General features: G+C 47.4%; 1 protein-coding gene across 2 annotated transcripts in view; it reads right to left on the bottom strand.

Moving 5' to 3' along the window:
• Window positions 1-21,965, bottom strand: part of NOTCH1 (notch receptor 1) — a 97,170-nt gene extending 75,205 nt beyond the window's left edge. Inside the window, exons 1-2 of one of the 2 annotated variants that reach the window (XM_083423265.1) lie at window positions 21,440-21,965; window positions 12,671-12,752 (exon numbers count right to left, since the gene is read on the bottom strand). In XM_083423265.1, the coding sequence (XP_083279391.1) occupies window positions 12,671-12,752; window positions 21,440-21,518 (161 nt within the window). In that variant the 5' untranslated portion in view covers window positions 21,519-21,965. Of the gene's footprint in view, window positions 1-6,869; window positions 6,902-12,670; window positions 12,753-21,439 lie in introns of those variants that run through there. The other variant, XM_083423266.1, reaches the window with a different exon arrangement.
• Between the last annotated feature and the right edge of the window lie 292 nt (window positions 21,966-22,257).

The raw sequence follows: 22,257 nt of genomic DNA, 5'->3' as shown, positions 1-22,257 counted from the left end.
CGCTAGGAAATGAATCAAGGGCTCTGGGCTTCTTGTCTCCACTAAAGCTGCATAGATCTGGATTTGCCATGAGTTTCTTAAATTTAAGAACATAAGAGGCTGCTGGATCAGGTCAAAAGGGAGCCCATCTAGTCCAGCATCTTGTTCTCACAGTGGCCAACCAACCAGGTGCCTCTTCTGGGAAATCTGCAGGCAGGATCCAAGTACAAAGCAACTCTCCCTTCCTACCATTTTCCAGCAACTGGTTTTCAGAAGCATGACTGCTTCCAACCCTGGAGGCAGAGCACAGCCATCATGGCTAGTAGCTATCAACAGCCTTCTCCTCCTCCATGAGAGTTACCAATCCTATTTTTAAGTCATCTAAGTTGGTGGCCGTCACTGATGCCTGTGGGTGGCAATTCCATAATTCAGCTGTGCACTGCATGAACCTACGGGTGGAGGAGTTCTGCATGGTTTTGTACCTTTTTGGTCTGACCTCAAGCAAGGAGGAACATGGTGGAGGACCCCTCCCCCTTTGACTTACAAATGAATATGGCTGATATAGTAACTTTCGGATACAGTGGAACCTTGGTTCTTGAACTTAATCTGTTCCGGAGGTCCGTTCAACTCCTGAAACCGTTCAAAAACCAAGCCGCAGCTTCTGATTGGCTGCAGCAACTTCCTGCACTCAAGCAGAAGCCACGTCGGATATTTGGCTTTTGAAAAACGTTTGCAAACCGGAACACTTACTTCCGGGTTTTCGGCATTCAGGAGCTAAAACGTACAAGTACCAAGGCGTTTGAGAACCAAGGTACGTATGCCATGAATAGATCCAGTTGCTACATTCCACACATTCGTATGCTTGTGGTTTATTTTTATTTGTTTTATGTCTGGTTTTTGTTCAATAGTGATCTGTAATTGCATATGGACTGTGCATATTGTCAACCTCTCTTAAAGCCATCCAAGTTGAGGCCATAACTGCCTCTTGCAGGAGAGAGTTCTGTAGTTAAAATTCTGCGCTGCGTGAAGAAGTACTTCCTATTATGCATCCTGAATCTCCAAAAACATCAGCTTGATTAGAGGTCCACGAGTTCCAGTGTTAGAAGAGAGGGAGAAAAGCTAGATGTGGAAAAGGCCATGGCTTGGCTAGAAGTCACCTTGTACCCATTAAAGAGCAACAGCGCAGAACCCTGCGCAACCCTGCCCTCTGCTTTCTGAGCCTATGCTAAGTGTGGTTTTCACCCCACATTCCCAGATCATTTCTTGAGACCTCAAAATTTCATTTGAAAAGGAAAAAAGCAAGCTGTAATTCACAGGGTTGAAAATTATGCCCAAAGACATTCAGAGACTCGCATATACAGGGTTAATATTCAAAGACTTGAAGACAAGAGATTCTTCTTAGATTTTTTTTTTTAAAGAAAGAAAGAAAAGGGGGTGGATGCAAATGATCATTCATAATCCCTTCAGTTGGCAAAGGAGTATTTCTGCTGTGAATGGAACCTTGTAGATGCTTCATTCAAAAGCAGTTCCTCTCTTCCAACCCCAACCCCCCCCCCCGCCCCATTCAGAGACAGACACAAACTGTGATTCTCCCCCCACACTCCTTTTATCACTGGGGACTGTACTGTCTTTTCATTACAATAGGGACTCCCAATTCTTAAAAAAAACTTTTGCCTACATAACAGCATTGAGGATTTATTCCATACATCCCTCCCTGCCCCACTTGGGATGGAGGAAGGAAAACAATTCTAAGTTGCACACAAATTGGAAAAGAAACACTCCCAAACTTTTACCATAAATGGTAGACATGGGGTTTTGTTGTTGATAATGATAAAAGTTCGCAATTCTGTCTGCAATTTGTTTTTAATTAAGAATGGTTTTTTGTGGGGGGGGGGGACCGCAAACATGACCAAAGAGGCAGCTTTTTTAAAAAAAAACAAAAAACACCGTCTGCCATTCATAACTTGCACCTTGCATTTTGCCACTGCTTAATTGTGTCCCCCCTGCCAATGGCATCCTGGAGTGTTTTAATAAACTTGGATCTGGATGTCTGATGGATTTAATTTTGCAGTGCTGTAGGGCAATAGCTGGAGCAATTGTATCTGGGCTAGCTGGTCTAGACTTTCTAAAAGGGAAGAGCAAGGTGGGGGGATTTAAAGGAGGAGGGGAGTGTTAAGAAATGTGGCCCTGATCTCAGGCTGCTTTGTGGTGCTGTGGAGCATTGATGGAGGGATGGTTCTGTTTTTGAGACAAGAAAACCTCCCCAACTATTAACATGTGGCCCAAGGACTGATGTCAAAACCAAACTAACTATTTCCTAACAGTTGCTGTCACCAGAAACAAAAAACTGCACAATCTTTCATCAGCAGATGAGTCAGATGGCATACCAAGCAACTGAGAGAACATTTGCAAGGGGGTTAAGTAGAGAACTCCGGACAGTCAGAAGTATAAAAGCAAACCACTAGAAATGAACATGGTTTTTGTTTTGTGTTTTTGTTGTTTATTACCTATCCTTCCCCCCTAAGGTTCCAGGACAGGTGACAACATTAAAAGCCGCTTAAAACAAGTTATAAAAACAAGGTGGGTGCTAACAAGTGTTGTTGTCTGTTTTTTCCTCAAGCACTATTATAAGAGAAGCTTCTGGTTGTGTTTGGTGGGCAAGACGGGGAAAACAATTGCCACTTCCTAAAGCAAATAAGCAGACTTTGCAGAGCAAAGAAATCCTCTCTGCTGGGCTTGGGAGCATACTGTCAGCGGCTCCTCAGACCAAGATTCAGTCAGCGAAGCCCATGTGTCAACATGAGGCCTTATTGACAGACTCTAGACAATGAGGGGAGTCTTGGCCCTCCCGCCATTCTTCCATGGGGTCTCTTGGAAACCCACCTTTCATGGTGAACAACAGGCACTGTGCGGAAAAGCAGTCTGTCACCCCTCTGCCTTTTGACTCTGAAGAGGGGGAGGCAGCTGGGTGGGGGGCAGGGGGCGGTTTCTGAACTCTCCCTGCCAGCTTCCTCTGGGCAATCAATTCTTCCAGGCCACAACAAGTGTCAAGGGGTCTCTCTTCCGCTCTATCCAATCAGACCTGACACATCTCCAAACAACATTTCTGCAAGATACAGACTGAAGCCAGGACAAGGAAGACACCTTTCCCACCTGTTTCTTTACCATGGGCTCTGCTTGTTTTGTGCCTAGAAAGCACGGGTCCAAGCAGTTTTCCACTTGACCCAAACTTTCTAGGTATGGGTCCAAGTGGTTTCGCTCTGCTCCTAGGGAGAACTTGCTCTTTAGCTTTAAGTTGGGGAAAACCCAGTTGCTGTTTGCTCCAATTCAGTGCTAAAGATTGGATTTCCCCAGGAGAAAGCGGTGGGGAAAGCTGAAGTCTGGATGAGCCCAGTGTTCAGAAAGAGTACAGTCAGAAATTAAAGCCAACCCCCCCCCCCCGCCTCGTGTTTCTACTTGTTGCACCAGACTCTCGTGACCAGCTGTGTGTCTGGAGCAAAGAGGAACGAACGGCCAGTTCCATCCAAGCCCCCAAGCTATGAAGGGCTCGCATTTTCTTGCCAGAGCACCTCAAATGACTGGCTTAGCTGTGATTCCCAGAAAGGGAGAGAGATGAGGATGCAGTTTTGGCATAATTTTCAAAAGGTACAAATCGGCTTTCTGGACATATAAATGCCACCTGAATGTGTGTGTGTGTGTGTGTGTGTGTGTGTGTGTGTGTGGAGGGTAGAGATATACAGGTCCAAGGAGCATGCAAAGAGGAAAAAACTTGTTAAAGAAGGCACTGGTTTACGTGCCTGTAAACTCTTGCAGGTAAGCCAAGCGTGAAACTTCTCTGTTAAAATGCAACTCCTCACCATCAATCCCTCTTCCTTGAAACCTTCCTTGGTCATTCCACTAAAAAGGTATGGCAACCCAGACCCAGGAAGTTAATTGCTTTCAACTTTGATGAACTCTACCCTTGAATAACTTCAGACATGGGGTGGGGGGTGGAGATAAAGAGAAGCAAAGGCAGAACAAGGAATCAGTGCAAAACACTCATCAGACCAAGACACAAACAGGGAGGTGGGATTTCCCGGGGGGGGGGGCGGGTACTAAGAGGCAAGGGGTGACAGGGAGGCACTGGAGGTGTAAATGCCTATCAGACTTGGAATAAATGTGAAATTGATTCTTACCATTTTGTCTCTACAGCTATAGCAGGCACTGTAACCTTTCCAGTTTTGACTTCACCCCCAAAGGGACACCCCTAAGCCAATGCCAACAAAATTATCATGTAAACTGCTGTTCTGATTAATGCTTCTTATAAGATAGGGTATGGTGCATGCCAGATGAGTTTATGAAACCAGTAGCCTGGAAAAAGAAAAGGGAACCACTGAGCTGTACTGAATCTGAGCTGTTGACATTGCAAAGTAAACTGCACTCATTTCTTGGGAGGGGATGAGGGGGGCACTGCCTCATCAGTATGAGTTATTGCCCCAGCCTTTGAATAAGTCAACTCTGTCCTCCTTCCCATGGATAAGAGGGGTGTGGAATGCAGCCTTTGGAAGTTCCCCCCAGGCGCTCTCAATCTAAAATTCCTGCAAGATAGCCGGCAGGTCCAGGGACTCACCCCACCCCACCCCACTTAGGAAGTGTCATTCTATTCAGTGTGGGCCAGGAATCTGATAGGAGCACAGAAGATGAAGAGGGGAAGCCTTGGGAGAAGCATGTGGAGAGCCACTGACAGCCAGTGTAGGCAATACTGTACTGAGCTAGATAGGCCAAAGGTCTGGCTTGCTATAAGGCATCTTACGAAATTGTGGACGTTGTAGGTGTGTCAGTGTGCAGGTTCCCCACTCCCAAAGTCTGGCTTCCAAAAAGCGCCTCCTGAGTCAGTGTGGTCAGAATGCTACTTGGGGGTTCAGTGTCAGAGGACCAGAGTTCTGAGTTTAGTGGGCACAGGCCATCTCCCCTTAGGCAAACCACCCCCACAGGATAGACTTAGGGTTGTTCTACCAGATCCCTGCCTGGTTCCAGGTCACTCCAAGGACAGCTGCACGTGCCCAGCATCTAAAGACTGCCAGCAGCAAAAGGCGACAAGGCTATGAAGCAGATTTCTCTCCCAACCCCACTTCCAAATAGCGCCCAACCTAGGAAAGGAGCCAAAAGGCTGTCAGAACCTCAAAGAGGTGTCAATTCTTTTGGAATTAAGACAGGGACCAAAATTTCACACTCCCTGCTGCAAAGCACAGAAGCCACAAGATGTTGCCAGAGCTTGTGTGCTTGCTTGCAATGTTTCTATGCCAAACCCAACACTTTATACAATGCAGCTGGACTGTCCCTGACTGAGATAAGCAAGAGAGACAGAGCGGTGTAATACTTAAGTATGTCGGACTAGCAGTGGGGAGGCCCCTGGGTTCGAATCTCAGCTCAGCCACAATCCTCACAGGGTGATCTTGGGCCAGCCCCACACATACTCGCACAACACCCCCACACTCCCCCCCTTTCCTGTGGTTTCCAGCAACTGGTATTTGGAAGCATTGTGGCCTCAAAACATGGAAGGCAGAGCATAGCCATCATGGCCAGTTGCCCTCAAAAGTCCTCCATGAATTGGTATAATCCAATCTTCATGAAATCTTGGTTTAACTTTAGACCTTGCAAGTTTGGGGGAAGAGAAACCGGCCCAATGCAAGGCAGGGCTGTCTGCCCAACTGAGGAATAGAATTTAGGGAAGGGGTGTGTTTGTTTCCTTCCACTTGCCGTCTCTTTATAATAATGAACACAGGCCCACGATACCGGAAGCCAGTCCTTTAACACCAAACTGCTTTTTTGTTCTGTGTCATGGGCTGCTCTCAGCAGAGCCACAAATGCATTTTCATCTCTCTCTGCAAAACCAGAAATGCCCATTTAAGTTTACAGAGCCACAGAAAAGAGGAAGCTGCGAAGGAAATGGCTGTGCTTGTAGTTCAGTTCTGGGTTGAAGCAAAAGATCACCCTGTCTCAAGCAGAGGAGGCACCCTTGTCAACAAAGAATGGCAGCCAAATTAGGTTTCACTTATTGTTTGTATTTTAAAAATTATTATTTATTGCGTAACATTCATAGACTTATGGATGGTAAAAAAAAGGCAAACAAACCTCAAAGGGGTTTACAAAAAATATATATGAAGCAATGAAATCATCAGTTAAAACAATATAAAACTTTGGAATTCCCTGCTTGTTGGTGCCTTCACTGTACCCTTTTTGGCACTTGCTAAAAACATTTTTGTTTAGGCGAGTCCTATGCCAATATGTAGAATGGCTGATGTGTGTTTTAATCCAGTTTTTAGTTTACTGCTGATCTTACTTAAAAAAAATATTTTAACTGTTATTTTTAACTGTTTTAACTGATAATTTTATTCTTTTTGTAAATCACTTTGAGGTTTTTTTCACAAGCGTAAGCATTTTACTTTTAAAAAATGCCATGTGAAACTTTTAAAAAATCCTAAACAAAAATGTTTCTAACAGGTGTACAGCAAAGGGGCTTGCCTGACATCAGTAGGCAAGGAGTTCTGAAGGGCAGGTACCACCACATTAAAAGATCTGATTTCTTAAAAATGGGAATGAGTGTTATGTGGGACCTGTAACAGTTCCAGTTCCAGTAAGACTATTCCCTGTTCCTTTATGGACTTCCTCTGGCTATTTTAATACCACATCCTTTTCCTGCCCACTGAGAGTCCCTATTCTCTCTCTTGCCCACCCCATCCCCCACTCCCACATTGCTGTTATTTGATGGAATTAACAGCACTTAAAACAGGAGGGAAAAACTCAGGCAGAAAAACTTCCAACTCTCACAGCATTAAACAATGGCGTTAAATAACCCCAGGGCTGGATGGGAAGAAACCCAATACCAGAAGGGGCTTTGGACTCCCCACCATAAGAAGCTTTCCATGCAAGGTCCTTTACTTACTCCTCTTCTGGTATGGTTTTCTCTGCAACACCCATGAGTGTTAAGCAACCCCTGCAAAAAGCTAAGAACCTAAGAAAGGTCTGCTTGATTGGCCCAAGGGAGCCCACCCAGTCCAGTATCCTTTACTCACAGTGGCCAGCCAGATGCCCCCAATAGGAAGCCCAAAAGCAGGACCCAAGTGCAATAGCTGTGCTCTCCCCTCCTGCAATCACCAACAACTGGTATTCAGAACCATTTCTGCTTCAAACTGTGGAGGAAGAGCATAGCTATCTCATGTCAGACATACTGGCTGCTGGCATCTATTTTGAACCTTCCATGGCCAGAGGCTTGGGAGGCAGAGGCAGTTGCCTGGCTGGTGGGGTTGGAAACGACAAGAAGCAGCGCCTCACAACTTCATCCCCCCTCATGAGAATGAAGAATCAGTTTCAAACATCAGAATCTAATTTCTAGGCAGCTGCCACTTCTGAAAATGATGCCTTGCGGTGCATCACCCAACCATCACCTGGCCTCCGTTCATTTCCAGTAGCCAACAGCACCAGCCATTTAAAAAGCTGTTCTCTTCATAGAGTGGACATGCCTTGGCCTTCTGCAAAAATGGCCCCCTTGGCTGGGCCACCCTGCTCCTCTTGGGGCTCAAGTCGCAGTGTTTTGCCAACATAGGCATAAGATCAAATTGCTGGAACCAAGGTTTGGCCTAGCTGGGCAACTACCAAGGGGCCACAGCTAGAAGGATGACCACTGGAAAAAGCCCCTCCCCATCCTCTTCCACACTGCTTGTCCACCTGACTCTCAGTGTGGCCCAGACAACTATGGCAGCAGGAGAGAAACCTCCTGTCAGCCAAAATGGGAATGCCATTGCCATGCAAGGCCGATGGCAAGTATGTTCACATCACCTGGGCTCCAGAGCTGCACACATAAACCAGCCCAACTCTGGGCCAGTTTATGAGCACGTCCTTCTACCCAATCACTGATCCAGACCCCCCCCCCCCCCGCAACAGCACCATCTGCTTCTAACTAACCCAGCGGGTTGAGGGAGTTCCTGGGAAAGTGGCAAGCCGGGTCACCACAATCCCAAGACAAATAAATAAATAAGCAAGTCCCTTTTCATCTGTGGTGGGGATGCCAGCCTGAGAGACAGAGATGCCAAGGTCTAATTGGTACCTACGACAGCTACATGATCCCTACAGAAACCGTTTCATCTGATCTGGGGGAAAGCATTTAGCCCAAGTGGAGGGCCCAATTTTTTCCCTCTGCAAAGCTGCAGTTAGCACTTTCCACCCCAAAGCCACAGGACTCCGCAGGAAAAAAGCTGAAGCTACCATCAGTGCTTGTTGGCACAAGACCAGCCCTGCCACCTCCAAGCAGTCATTTTGTTTTTATCATATTATATATCTAGATAGATAGATAGTTTTGCTTTCTGGTTTCTATGTGCTTTTCTCGCTATTTTTGCAAGGATGACGGAACACAGATCATCACATGCAAGGGAAAAACTTCGTTCTAAGCAGGTGGGCTCGGACTATTATTCCATTTATTTATTGTAAAAAGTTGGCTATTTTCTTTCTATGGGCATATAATCTAGTAAGAACAAAATAGTGCGGCTAAAATTAACTTTCATTATTTATTTATTTTTACCCGATTTTTTGGAAAGGTCTTATCTACAAAACAGCTTCCCCACTGTTATCTAGAATTGTTTTGCAAACGTTACAGTATATAAAAAGGTTCACCTGGATGTGATTCCTATTTACCAAAGGCAGCCAGGAGAGTTTTAATTTGCCTTTTGAAGTTGGAAACAAGATTCTCAAGTTGGGGAGACCTTCTGCACATTGCGGCCACTGAGACATGATTCTCTTCTCGAAACGCTTCAGCAGATTCCAGTTTCAATTCCTGCTACTGCCTTGAAAACATCACGGAAGTTCCTACACTGTCCACAAAATACAGTGTAACAGAAACATCTTGGAAGGGTAGGGCCCTGGCTCAGTGATAAGAGCAGCTGCCTGGCATTCAGAAGACAGTCAGTGCTCATGCGTAGAAAGAGCAGAAGAGGAGGAAACTCTGGCACATGTTGCTTCCTAGATTTTGGTCCTCCTTGCAGGGCTGATGTGGGGGAATATTTGGCCCTCCAGATGTTGCTGAACTACAACTCCCACCAGCTCCAGAGAGTGGCCAATGGGGCAGGGAGAAGGATGGGAGTTGTAGTTTAGCAACATCTGGAAGCTGAAAGGTTCCCCCCGCCCACTCATCTATCCAGAGATTGTGGTCCAGGACAACAGCACCTTAGAAATTCTGCCAAAGGATTTAATGTCTTATTTTAACTGATGGTATATAACCCACTTTGGCAGGCTCAGTGGTCAAAAAGCAGTTTGCAAGTGCTATAAAATAAATAAACTGTATATAACAATGCCATTTGCGTTTCTCCAACTATACACAGCCAGGCTTGGATGGGCAGCCATGCAAATATATCAGCTCTCAGGGCTGCAGACCTTTCCCCAGAAAATCTTGAATGGGAAAACATTTTCTCTAGGCAAATCCTAAGCTTGATTTTTATCAGAACATTTTTTTCAGGTTGCAACTGAAAAATGTTCTGGTACCCAAGACAGAGAGAGTGCACCATCTAACGCAGCATGTTTACTTGTTTACTTTCGTATTTAGTTGAAAAAAATTAAAAAGCTGGAAACTTTCAAACTTGCTGAAGCTTGCCTAGCAATATTGCTCCTGAAGGCTTGCTTCCATTTGTGAACCACTGCTAGCAAATTTTATGAAACAGAAAAAAGGTTCCATTCCACATCGCTGCTTGGCCCTTTCAATGATGATGACCACTGGAAGCCGTCCAAATATTGATATATATATGACATGACCCACAGGTTTCTAGGCTGGCTTGAGACACCAGGAGGAAATTCATGGCTGCGTTCTCCCACTGTCACCCTTGCTCATTCTACAAGTGGGAAGTCCTCTGAACGTCCGCCCCCCCCCCCCGCTACAGCTCACACGCCTCAGGCCTAATTAGATTCCCCTGCCATCTGTACATCCAATGTAAATCAAGGGGAATACAAGAAGGCTTCTTTTTTGGAGAAAGAAAGAGTAGGGGGGGCAGAATAGCCAAAGAGAGAAATTGGGGGAGGGGGGACACCCAGAGAAGAGAGAGTGAGAATGGGGGGTGGGTGAGGGTACAGGAGGTGGGGAAGAGGACTCAGTTATGCATTCTGGGAAGCCCTCCGCGATTAGTCACATAGCATTAATCTGCCTCCCGCAACAATAGCTGCTGAATTTCGACCGAATCCCAGCTGTCACTCCCTGAATGAAAGAAAACAAGATTTAGAGCGTCAAGCGTCCTTACAGCTTCTGCAGAGGGGGGGGGGGACTGTGCGGTGCGCATTCATTAGCGGCTCACAAAGGCGCCCAGCCTTTGTCCCTTAAATTGCTCATGTGCCCGATTAATTTGCTGAAGGGTTCTCTTCTCTCTCCCCCTGTCCCTCCCCTCTCCTGCCCATCATCCCCGGAGCAAACAGAAGACGCCAAATGTGGGGGCAAAATTAAAGAAGTGGAGCAGACAAGGGACAGAGAGGTGCAGGCTTTCCATCCCCCACCCTCAATTCCCAACTGCACCGAAAAAGTCTGCCATTCAACAGTTGGGATTAGGAATGCCTGTGGGGAGAGCTGCTTCCTTAGAGAGACACACGCACCCCTCCTTTTTTAAAAGAGTCTTCACATTTGCTTCCAACAGGTGGAGTTAAAAAAAAACAACCAAAACAAGCAATCTCAACATATCCAGCTCTCAATCAAATTCTGTTCCAGGACTCTTGCAAGCAGCGGATTCCACTGAACATATCCTGAGGCTACATGCATTTGGGGACAGGAGGGGTGGAGAGGCTGCTGCCTTTTGCTTTTCTTTTATAGAAGGGTTAAGAAAAGAGAGCAGAGGTGGAGGAGATGCTGGGTCCCTACCCGACATTAATTGGTGGGCAACTTGTTCCCTGCAGCCATCACTTGGGGAAGCCCATGAGAAGTTCAAAGGCTCCTCACTGTAGGGAACATGGGTGCACTGCAATAAAGCTGCTGGCATTTCCCAGTGCAGCTGGGGGGAAATCCCTGCCTGAAAACCTGGAGTGTCACTGCCAGCCAGTGCAGACAATATCCATGGTCTGACTGCATATAAGGCAGCTGCTTATTTCCATACTTAATTCACACAAACATAAGGCAAGCGACCTGGAATGGGTCAAAAGGAGTCCCCATTTAGTCCAGCATCCTGTTCGCAACAGTGCTCCGATGGCGAGAAACCTGCAAGCAGTACCTGAACTCAACAGCAACTCTCTCCTCCTGTGATTCCCAGCAACTAGTATTCAGAGGCATGGTGCTTGTGACATCTCTTTCTTCAGAAACATTAGGAGTACTTGGGTGGGGGGCAGGCTGCTTTGCATGCAGAAGGTCCCAAGCAGCATCCCCAGGCAGGGCTGAGAAAGACAGACCCCTGATCCCAAAACCCTGGAGAGCTGCTGCCAGCCACCGCAGACAACACTGGTCCATATAAACTAATGGCCTGACTTAGTATTTATTTATTTATTTATTTATTTAAACGAAACACACATACTGCTTGATAGTAGCAAAAACTCTCAGCGGTTTAAAAGCACAAGGCAGCTTCTTATGCTCATCATCCTAAGTCTAGACAAGGGCTGGCTATTCCCACTTGGAAGAGGCTCTGTCCCTCAACCCCAGTTATCTCTAATCTCCAGCACAGAGCACAAGTACAACATCCACTCATTAGGGCCATACACAATTACAGATCAATTGACATGGATAGTTTAGGGTTGCTCAGTTAAATTGCAATCACCCCCCTCCTTCCCCTTCCACAAAGTTCAGCCTGAATTAAAGGGGAGGGTCTCTCTCTCTCTCTGTGTGTGTGTGTGTGTGTGTATTATCCTCACGATCGCTCTTAGATGCATGCTGCCATGTTGAAACTACTTTGGTTAATGGCAACTCCACAGATGGACTGCACCTTGAGCCCAGGTTCAGCTCCCAAGGATCCAGACAGCAAACTCCCATCAGCACAGCATCATTTCATATCACACAGACACACATATGCCTGTGTTTGCAGCAGTTAATAGAAGATGCACATCCCCAAACCCTTAGTGGGGATGGGGATTGGGAGCGATGGCAGGAAATTGTTGGCTCCCAGCATCACATCTATCACATGTGGACACTAAAAGTTGTCTCCCTCTTAATAGGCACACCCCAATGTAATATCAGGCTATCTGACTCCTTCTGAAAGCCATATTGTAATCCTGGACTTCAAACTCAAAATGTAAGGTATCCTATTAAAATCTGGAGCCCTTTTCTGCCTATCAGGTTACAGATTAGTTTCCATCAGTCCATGTATGTTTTTTAAAAAACAAAACAGGTAGGGAATCTGCTTCAGCCCAAGGGCCACACTGCCTTCTGGGCAACTGCCCAAGGGCCATACTGCCAGTGGTAGGTGGGGCCAAAAGTGAGTAAGACAACCACTTTAAGTTATACCTTTGTAAGTAGGTTAAGGGTTGTTTGTTGTTGTTGTTTTTACACACTCCTCTCCATCCAGACAAGCAGAGGGTATCCTCAGAATTCAAGGACATATTCCAAGCCACCCAAAAAAAATTGGGATGCGAAGCAGGGTGTGTGTTGCCTGGGGAGAGTTCCAAGGGCCAGGCAGAGAGGCCTTGAGGGCCACATCTGGCCCCCAGGTCTGAGGATGTAAACCAGAAGTCACACCTCCACTGCGTATAATTTCGCACTTACCGGCAAACCCCTGTTCCATTGGGGTAGGTTTCACACCTTCCTCCATTCAAGCAGGACTCCGAAGCCTGGGAACACTGGATGCCTGCAATGAGACCGCAGAGAGTTACAGTGGTACCTCAGGTTACTGACGCTTCAGGTTACAGACACTTCAGGTTACAGACTCCACTAACCCAGAAATAGTACCTGGGGTTAAGAACTTTGTTTCAGGGTAATCGCACGGCGGCAGCGGGAGGCCCCATTTGCTAAAGTGGTACCTCAGGTTAAGAACAGTTTCAGGTTAAGAACAGACCTCCGGAACGAATTAAGTTCTTAACCTGAGGTAGCACTGTATTTGGGAATTTGGTTGAAAAGGCAATGTAGGACAGGGCTTAGATCATAGGGCTTGAATCTTGAAACCTGGGAAACTTCAGACCACCTTCATTCTTAAGTCAGCCAACAGCCTGAGTCTGGGCCTTGCCTCAACCTCAGATCCCCATCTGTGAAATGGGGACAGGATTCCTTTACCTTGAGGGGTTGTTAATGCTGAGAGGAAAGAGGCCTGATGATTACTGCATTGTATATTTCTTTTACTGTGGCAGCATTCAGGTTTTTTTGTTTTTTTAAAAACCAAACTAGAATGCTAAGTGAGTACAATGTATTGTTTATGGAGTAGGTCACCGCAAGCCGCTTATCTCCACCCTAGTTTATTATTTGCAAGGAGTGATTATTCTGTGGTATTATGGCAGTGGACAAAGCTGTAGTCTAACTCCTGATTTTGTGAGGAACGTATTGTTATCATTTGTTTTAATATCAAATAAATGTGTTTAAAGAAAGAAAAGGAAAACATTATTTCCAAGCCTTTGAAGAGTAATAAACACAGAATAAGCAAAAAGGAAACAAGTTCTTGTTTGCAATTCAGTTTAGGAACTGAAAACAACCCGAAGATTTGCAAAGAGGGGCATTTTTTTTTTGTAAAGAAAGGGATTTTTTTTACAGCCCTCCAGTTTTTCTAGTTCTACACAATTCACTTTCCTCCACTGCAGCCATGCAACAAGTAGCAACTCAGCATCAGTCAGGGAAAAGAAAAGAAAAGAAAAGAAAAGAAAAGAAAAGAAAAGAAAAGAAAAGAAAAGAGACCTCTTTCCACCAAAGGTCTCTTTCTGAACACTTCCTGTGCTTCAAGTTCAGCACCACCAGGGCTAAGCCACACGTGGAATGAAAGTGTGGAAAGACATTCTTGATTGCACGTGGTCCCAAACACAGCCAAAGACACCTCTGTCACCTTGGAGCAGGCTAGAGATCCAGGTTTGAATGTGTTAATTGCAAGTCAGTGTTAAAATGCAGTTAAAATAAAATATGCAGTTAAAACAAATGATGCAATGAAGCCCATGCTTCCTATCTGTGCATAATTTAGCTTGGAACCAGAGTCCCAGTTCCCCAAGAAGCTAAAAGAGGATGGAGGGGCGAGCAAAGATAGTGGGAAGAGGAGGGAGCCTGGCAGGGACAGGAATCTGTACAGAATGGCAAGTTCCAGCTCTAACTCCGCAATTTCGAGCCACATCAGATCTCCTTCTTGATTCTCCCTGCAGAGTTCCAGACTTCCCTCCACAACCATGAGGACTAGGGTGGGTTTTTTTGTTTTAATGTTTTGAAAAGGAAGAAAAATCAGGATGCCAAATTCTATGCTTAACTCAATTCAGGGAAAACGTGCACAGCCCTACAGATAAGATCCACAAACTGGAACATGTTGTGGTTTGCCAGCAGTAACGCATTGCAACAAGGCACATCCTGGCTGAGCATAATTCTGGTTAGCCAACAGAGAGACCTCAGGGCCAGTTTTGTGGAAAAGCAAATGCTGCAAGTCTGACTCTCAAACCAAATCCAAAGAACAACCATATTGTGTTCTTGGCTGTTGGATGAGCCACATTTTTTAATGGGCAAGAGGGTAGGTGTGGAGCTGTCAGTCCCAAAATCTGTCCTACTTCCCTGCAAATAGGAAGTTCATGTCTGACCAGCAATGGTTTCAAAGCACATAAGCGTGGGCTTTGTTTTAATAGAAAAAGGTTCACGCCACCCTGCTGGAGCCCCATAATGATGTCAGCGGTGGTTACTCAGAAGATCAAGCTCAGCATCAGACCCTCAAATGTCAGGACTTGGCCACAGGGTACCTGCTACTGTTCAGTCTTAAACCAAACGCTCTTTGCGAAAAGGAAAAGAGCAAGAAAGCTCTTTTCCAATGGGGTTCTAAGGCAGCAAATGAGACAAGGCTGAATTAGTGGCTAAGGTGCAAGAGAAGCCAGCCAGCATCATTCAGTAAGCCAAGGACAGGGAGTTTTATTTCAGCTCCAAAGGGCCACAATTTTTCATTGTCAACCTTCTGGGGGGCCACATATCAGAGGAGGGCATGGCCAGGAAAAAAAGTGGGAAGAATAAATGGATGCAGCTGTTACATCTGAACAGTACGCTCTGCTCTAGCCATGCAAAAGTCAGAAGTTTGTACACACACCTCTCTCTCCATCCACACAAGCAAACAGCACCATCGTGGTTTAAGGACACCAGAGCTAGCCAGGTAAGAGCACTTAAGGAGTAAGTGCAGGGCTATTTAATGCAGCCTGGTGAATGTGGGTGGTCCAGAAGAGAGAGTCCTGAGGGCCACATCTGGTCCTTAGGCTCCACACCTGTGTGGTAGCTCACTGAAGCAAAGAGCTGCCTATTTAACTTCTGCTGTTGTATAACAATGGCAACAGTAGTGGAATTTAAATGCTCACTCATTGGATTGCCTGGAAGGCACGGAAGTACTTGCTCATCAGAAAAGAATTGTTGATTTCTTCTCTTTAGGTCCCTGATGGGTCACATGAGACATGTGCTATGGGCAGGGCTGCTGCTGCAGACTTACCTGCATGGCTGAATCTTGGGATCCTGGGTTCAAGGCTATACTTAGCCAGGAGAACCTCAGACAAGCAAACCAGAACCAAGCAAAACCCTATTACTGCTCTGTTCTTTATAGGCTGCCACTTATACCTCGTTAAGGCTGCTTTTGAGACAAAAGATGAAGGAAGTCTAGATTGTGAACCAGCTGTTTGGCCTACTGAGGTAAAGACTGTTTTGTTTTGTTGTTGTTTATTGATTGCATGTAAAGCCACTCTGAGTCTTTTTGGCTGCAAGTGCTCTAAAACCAGAAAACAAGGACTTTCACTAAATAAATAAACAAAATACCCCTGGCTTATGGCTTAGCTTTCAACAAGGTGAGTTCAGCTCAGCCCCTCTCTGTAAAATAAAAATGGGTATGATGCGTCCATCACATTCACTGTGAGGTGAGCATAAGCAAGAAACTGAAACATTGGTCTCTGTCCCAAAGAGGCTAGGGCAGTGACTGTTCCCCCAAATTAGCAAAGTATTGGTATTTCACTTAAGTTTTTAAGCTACTGCTTCAAAAACATTCAGGCGGGAGATCATCCTTGCAGGCGGGGCACGGCTGCGTTTTAGAAAGCCCACCACTCAGGACGAAGGAAGCCAAAAACCTGTCTTTCATTCACAGCTATAGGAGTTCAGGCTCTTTTCTTTCCAGAGGGCAGACACAGACACACACCCCGCCACCATCCTGCTCACAGAACACACACACACAAACACACACTCTCTCTTACATAGCTATTTTTGAATTGTCTGGCTGCTCAGATATTCATGAATATTTTTTTTTTTAAGCGCAGTGTGTCTGCAAAAGGAGCCCAACAGAGACCGGGATAAGAGAGAGTTGTAAAGCAGGCGGGTCCGAGTTCGTGGGAAAAAGCAACAGCTGCAGAGCAGAGCTCTGGGCCTTCCCCAAACAAAGCGGGAAGGGAGGGGGTGAAATCAGAGCTGCCCATTGTCAAAAGCCAAGGATACCTCTTGTATTTACTACAAGCTGATGGGGTTGGCTCAGTCCCCTTGATACCCAACACCTACATGCTCCTGACTGAGTCGGGAGAGAGCACTCTTCAGGACCCATGCACACACAGACACACCACACACACACACACACACACAACACAAACACACAGCAACCTCAACCAGGCACTCTAGTTACCGATAGTTCATAAAGAAAGTGGAGGATGGGCCTGTGTGTAGCTGGAACTGCCGCTGGGGGGAGAAAACACAGAGCGAAACTAGACACTGACCCCAAAAGGTATGCAAAAAAAGAGAGCTGTTTCTCCTCCATTTCCCGGAAGGCAAGAGGTGAAATTACTATTTGGCATGATGACTAAGGTGACTTGCAGACTTCCGCTGCGCACAGGAACACCAGAAAAGGGTGGCCTCAGGCAGCCCAGATCCTTAGAAGGCCCTTCCAAAGGGGCGGTTCACATGTGCACACACAACCACTTGATGGCTTGCACCAAATGTGTGAATACTCTGACTGAAAGAGGACCTGCTCCAGAAGTGGCCTGTACATAGCTGTCAACTTTTCCCTTTTCTTGCGAGGAATCCTATTCAGAATAAGGAGATTTCCCTTTAAAAAAAGGGAAAAGTTGACAGCTATGGGTATGTCATGAGCATGGGAAGAGACTGCCGGGCCAGGCCAGAGGCCCACCTAGGTGACTACTGAAAGTCCACAAGGCGGACCTCAGCGCAGCAGCAGCCGTCCTCTTCTGAGGTACCCAGGAAGGCTGGTTTTCAGAAGCATACTGCCTCCAACAATGAAGGCACTGGTACCCTTATCCTCCTGCATAGAATTGGAAGCAATCCCAAGGGTCATCTAGTCCAACCCCCTGCAATGCATCCATGACAGATGGCAATCCAACCTGAATTTTGTCTCATCGCCTTTATATAAAGCCATCTGAGCTGGTCACCACCAGTACACCTTGGGGCAGCACATTCCATAGTCCCAACATAGCACAAACAAGTTTTAGGAGAAAAGAAACCCAACAGCCCAGTGAGCACTCAGTGTGCTGAGTAGGAATGGGGCGCAGCCTGACTCTTGGAGGACTCTCCATACAAGCTGTGTATTCCGGTGTGGTGTTATACTTAGAATCACAGAATAGGATCTGGGAGCCCAGGGTTCAAATTCCCACTCAGCCATGATGCTCACTTGACTTTGGGCCAATGGGCCAGTCAGCACCTCTAAGCCTAGCTACAGGGCTGCAGTGGAGATAAAATGGGAAGACTGAGAACCATGTACACCACCTTGAGCTCCTTGGTTTTCCTCCTTGGATATAAAGGCAATCAGTAATATCATAATCATAATACTCCATTTGGGTGCCTGCATGTGATGGAAACATAGGTTCCCAATCCCAGCTACGTAAAATCTTCTGATTTCTCTGCTGATTTCTATGGGAAGTTTAATCACTTCCACCCCTGGGAGGGATATAAAAATAGCATCGCAGGTTGAACCAGGAAATGAGCTACCTAGCCAAAGAAGTTGTTCACTCTTTTCCATATCTTTGTCTCTTCCTCCCTCCTCCTCTTCCATGCCATTCATCCCAAACAGCTGTCAGCCCCACCCCTTAACCATCAATCAGGCTCAGGACCCACACTCACAAACTTTTCAAGAAGATTTGTAGGAGTTCCCTTCTCTCCCTTATGATTTTTTTAATTATTATTTCTGCAAATCTCAGGGTTATGGCAAGCCTCCCAGGCACCCTCTGCCCTGCCACTGAGCCAGTGTGGGCATGACATAGGGGTTAGAATGTTGGACTAGAACCTGCAAGAGACCAGGGTTCAAATCCCGCACTTGACCATAAAGATCATTGGGTGACCTTAGGTTAGCCTGACCTACCTCACAGGGTTGTTATGAAGGTTAAATGGAGAGGGGAGAGAACAATGTACATCACCTTGAGCTCCTTGGATAAAAAAAAGTGGGATATAAATGCATTTTTTTAAAAAAAGACAGTTAATTAAACGATGACACTGTGAGAACTGAATTAGGATCAGAATGTAAGACACTGATGACACAAAGTGGGGTGGAGGGGGTGTCTTCCTGAAATGACACTATCTGTTGGGTATGAGGAAACCAGGGAAGACCAAGGCTGTGGGGACAAAAAGGTCTTTCTGGGTAACTAGAAATGCAAGGGTTTTGGGGGGTAGGGGATGATATTGGGCTGGCAACTTTTGGAAACTATTTACAAGTTGCTCCAAAGTAAGGGGACTGGAGTGCAGGGTGGGGAGAGAATCACTTCACTTTCACTAACATGGGTCAATCCATGCCAACTATCACCAGAAGTTTATTCCAAAAAACATTTACTGAATTGCTTGACCATTTCAAATTATTAGCTAATTATGTCCCTGCTAGAAAGGCTCCTTCTGGCAACCAAAAGAGAAAGACCTGTGACACTGATGGGAGACTTGAGTGGCAGGGCTTGGAGAGTCAGTAGGTCAACCCCCTTCAACCTTGGGATTCCCCCCCTGTTGTTGGGCTACAACTCCCATCATCCTGTAAATCAGTGGTAGAGCAACTGCTTTGCATGCAGAAGATTCCTGGTCCAATCCCTTGACTAGGAGAGATTGCCTGACAGCTTCCTATGATTCTCGTAATTGGGCTAAGCCGTCTGGGGATGATGGTACTCTGCAGTCCTGGAAGTACAAAGTTGAAGAATTCTGCACTAAGGGATCCAAATCAGGATCTGAGCCCTAGTCTCCTCCCAGCTCCAATCCAGAGAGAGCTATGCTTGTGTACATCTATGTGTCCAGATAGTTTAAGGATCCCACCCACCAAACCCCAGAGCGGATCTCTCTCTCCACCCCACCCCCACCCCGCAGCCCCATTTCAAGGTGCTTGCAAAAGCAAGGATGCCTTCTCCTCCAAACCCACAGCATGTGTGACAGAGAAACCTGAAACTCAATCTTTAATTTAGTTTTTGTTTTTGTTTTTTGTTCAGAGGCTAAACCAACACACCTCTGCAGGTGCCCTGAATTATATACTCTCAGCACACACAGCATCACGGCAGCAACAATCACAAACCGTTCCCTGGCAGCGAAGCGTATGAATCAAGGTGAGAAAAACTGCCCAGCGAGCACCCCCAGCATTTAGCCACTGCACACTTTGATTTGAAATTGAAACATGACTTCATTCAATGAATCAGGCAGCTGGTGAGAAGTTCCATTCACCCAACACACAGAGCCTTTTTTCCTTTGTCTCCACTACTCCAGTTAAAATTCTGTCTCCAAAACAGATTGCCCTGCGGCACTTCAGGGAAAAGTGAGAACAGCCTGCTCTGTGCAAAACTTTTTTGCCCCATCTCCAAGTCTAGCGCTCGCTGTCCAGGTTCTTTCATTCCACCGTCCCCCTTCCCACCAAGGATTCACAAGAGTTCTGCAGAGCAAGAGCACAAGAAACAGCTTGTGACATCCACCCCCAGAAAGTAACACAGCAAAAAATAAAAAGGAAGAGGGAGGTGAAAGAGAGGCAAGGGTGCGAATACAGGAAATATTACGCATATCCACAAAGTAGAAACACCCCCCTCAACCGCAGAAAAAGCACCCTAACCTGTGACAAGAGTCCTAAATTTCCCAATTAAATCTGAAACCACCATGCAGACAATAGTTTGGCCTTTCACAGCTTCCTACCAAACAGAAGGCAGTCTTTTCACATATTATAATGCAGCATTGGGTTGGTTGGGTGCTTGCAAAAGAAGCCCCCTCTCCAAAATGGGAGGGGGGAAACTGTGGTTGTGCTCCCAGGAGCCCCAGGAAGAGGCAGAGGACCAGATATCCAATGATTTGGGGTAATCTCCAATGCCAGCCTTGCTCAGAGCAGACTCACTGAAATGAATGGGCATGGTTATGTTTCAGTGAGTGTACAATCAGAACGGTAGAGCTGGGAGGGAACCCCAAAGATCATCTAGTCCAACCCCCTGCAATCAAAGTCTACTCCGAGAAGAGCTTTGTTAGATACAACTCTTCTCCCTCCTCTCTCCCCATACAAATTTTGTTAGGACTGTGTGCTGCACGGCTACGCATTTGCTCAAACACGGTGCTGGGAGACTCCCACTCCCACTTCCTAGAAAGAGGGGGCAGCCGAAAAGTTTTGCAAAGCAGCTGGAGAGGGGATTCCTCTCTCACACACGCGCGCGCTCCTATTCTTGAAAGACTGCCGTTCCCAGTAAAATACCAGGCTCATGCTGCATTTGCCCGGGGAAATTACATCTCTGCAAACTTTTTCGAAGCTGCTTCGCTCAATCTCGCAAAAGCAAAAAAAAAGCCCCAAACAGCCTAGCCGTTCGGTTTTGTTTCACTTTTGTTGCAAACCCCAAAGCGCCCTTTGCATCAAATAAATATGTAAAGAGAGTAAGAAAAGAAAATCCTGCCCTCTTTCCTATTAAGGTGAGCTGCAGGTCACCGACGCTGCCTGAACCAGCTGCCAGGCAGCTTGGAAAACTCGCGCGGAGGGCAGGAAGGAACCCTCAGGGTAGACTGCGCTTGCACGGGGAGGCTTCCCATCTGAGCTGCTCTGAGCCGACACAACGGCCCGGCTCGTTGTTTTGTTTTAATCGCCCTAAACTTCAGCACCACCATGCCGCGGGCAAGGGAGACGCTTGCAAACACAATCGTAGAGTCGTGGAGTTGGAAGGGACACCAAGGGTCATCTAGTCCAACCCCCTGCAATGCAGAGCATAAGAAGACCATACCAGGTAGACAGTTCAGCCCCCACCCTCCATTCCATCGCTCGCCATGAAATCCTGAAAGTGAAAAAAGCGACCCAGGAAGCTCATCCCCCACCGGATCAGGCCCAAGACTGTCCCGCGAACCCCACCAGAGGATGTCCAGGCCGGGGAGCGCAACAGGTGGCCGAAGTGGCGTCGCCGTCTCCAGCGCACCTACCTTGAGCGAAGGCGGGCAGCAGTGCCAGCAGCAGGAGGCAGCAGCAGCCGCGGGGGCTCCGCACCCCAAGGGGCCGCATCCCGCCGCTCCCCAGCAGAGCGCGGCTCGCCGGGTTAGAAGAAGAAGAAGGTCAGCCTCCCAAAGTTGGCAGCGGTGGCAGCGTCCTCTCCGCCCTGCCCACCGAGGCTCTGGCTCCGCACACGCGGCCGCCCCTTCGGTCCGCTCTCGGGCGCCGCCGCGCTGCAACAGCCCGTCGAAAGGAAGCGCCGGGACACTTATTAACTCTCTCTCCGCTCTAGCTCCCCTTGGAGCGCGCTGCCCCCCTCGCCCCGCCGGAGGATCTCTCCGCGCCGGGCCAGGTGCGAAGTTTCCCAGTGGGGCGCAGAGAAAGAGCCCCCGTCGCCCGATTCCCGGTCCCCCTCCTTGCCCTGGCGCGCGGCGGGCTCTCCTTCGGGACGGCCCTTCTCTCGCGCGCCGCACAGAGAAACAGGAACTTTCTCCTCCTCCTCCTCCGCAGCCGCCGCCTCCTCTTCGCTGATAAGTTTGGGGAGTATGTGTGGGAGGGAGCGAGCGAGCGCCGGGCCACAGCCTCTCGCGGGGCGGGACCAGCCGGTCGCGGGGCGGGGTAGCCTCGGGGGTTGCTTAGTATATGAGGGGCGACTCTCCCCTCCCTCCCTCCCTTCAAAGGGGGCTTCAGCCTTCCTCTTGGTGGGCGAGGGAAAGGCGCTCGAGCGCATGCAAAGTTTGGCGCCTGCTCCGACCCGGCCCTGCCACCCAGAGGGAAAGCTACTCCGCTCCGCTCGCTCGCTTGCCTGCCT

This window comes from Podarcis tiliguerta (genome assembly GCF_965153285.1).
Source record: "Podarcis tiliguerta genome assembly, chromosome: Z".
Taxonomy (NCBI): Eukaryota; Metazoa; Chordata; class Lepidosauria; order Squamata; family Lacertidae; genus Podarcis; species Podarcis tiliguerta.
Note: the sequence above shows the minus strand (reverse complement) of the source record. Positions and strands in the feature narration are given on the sequence as shown.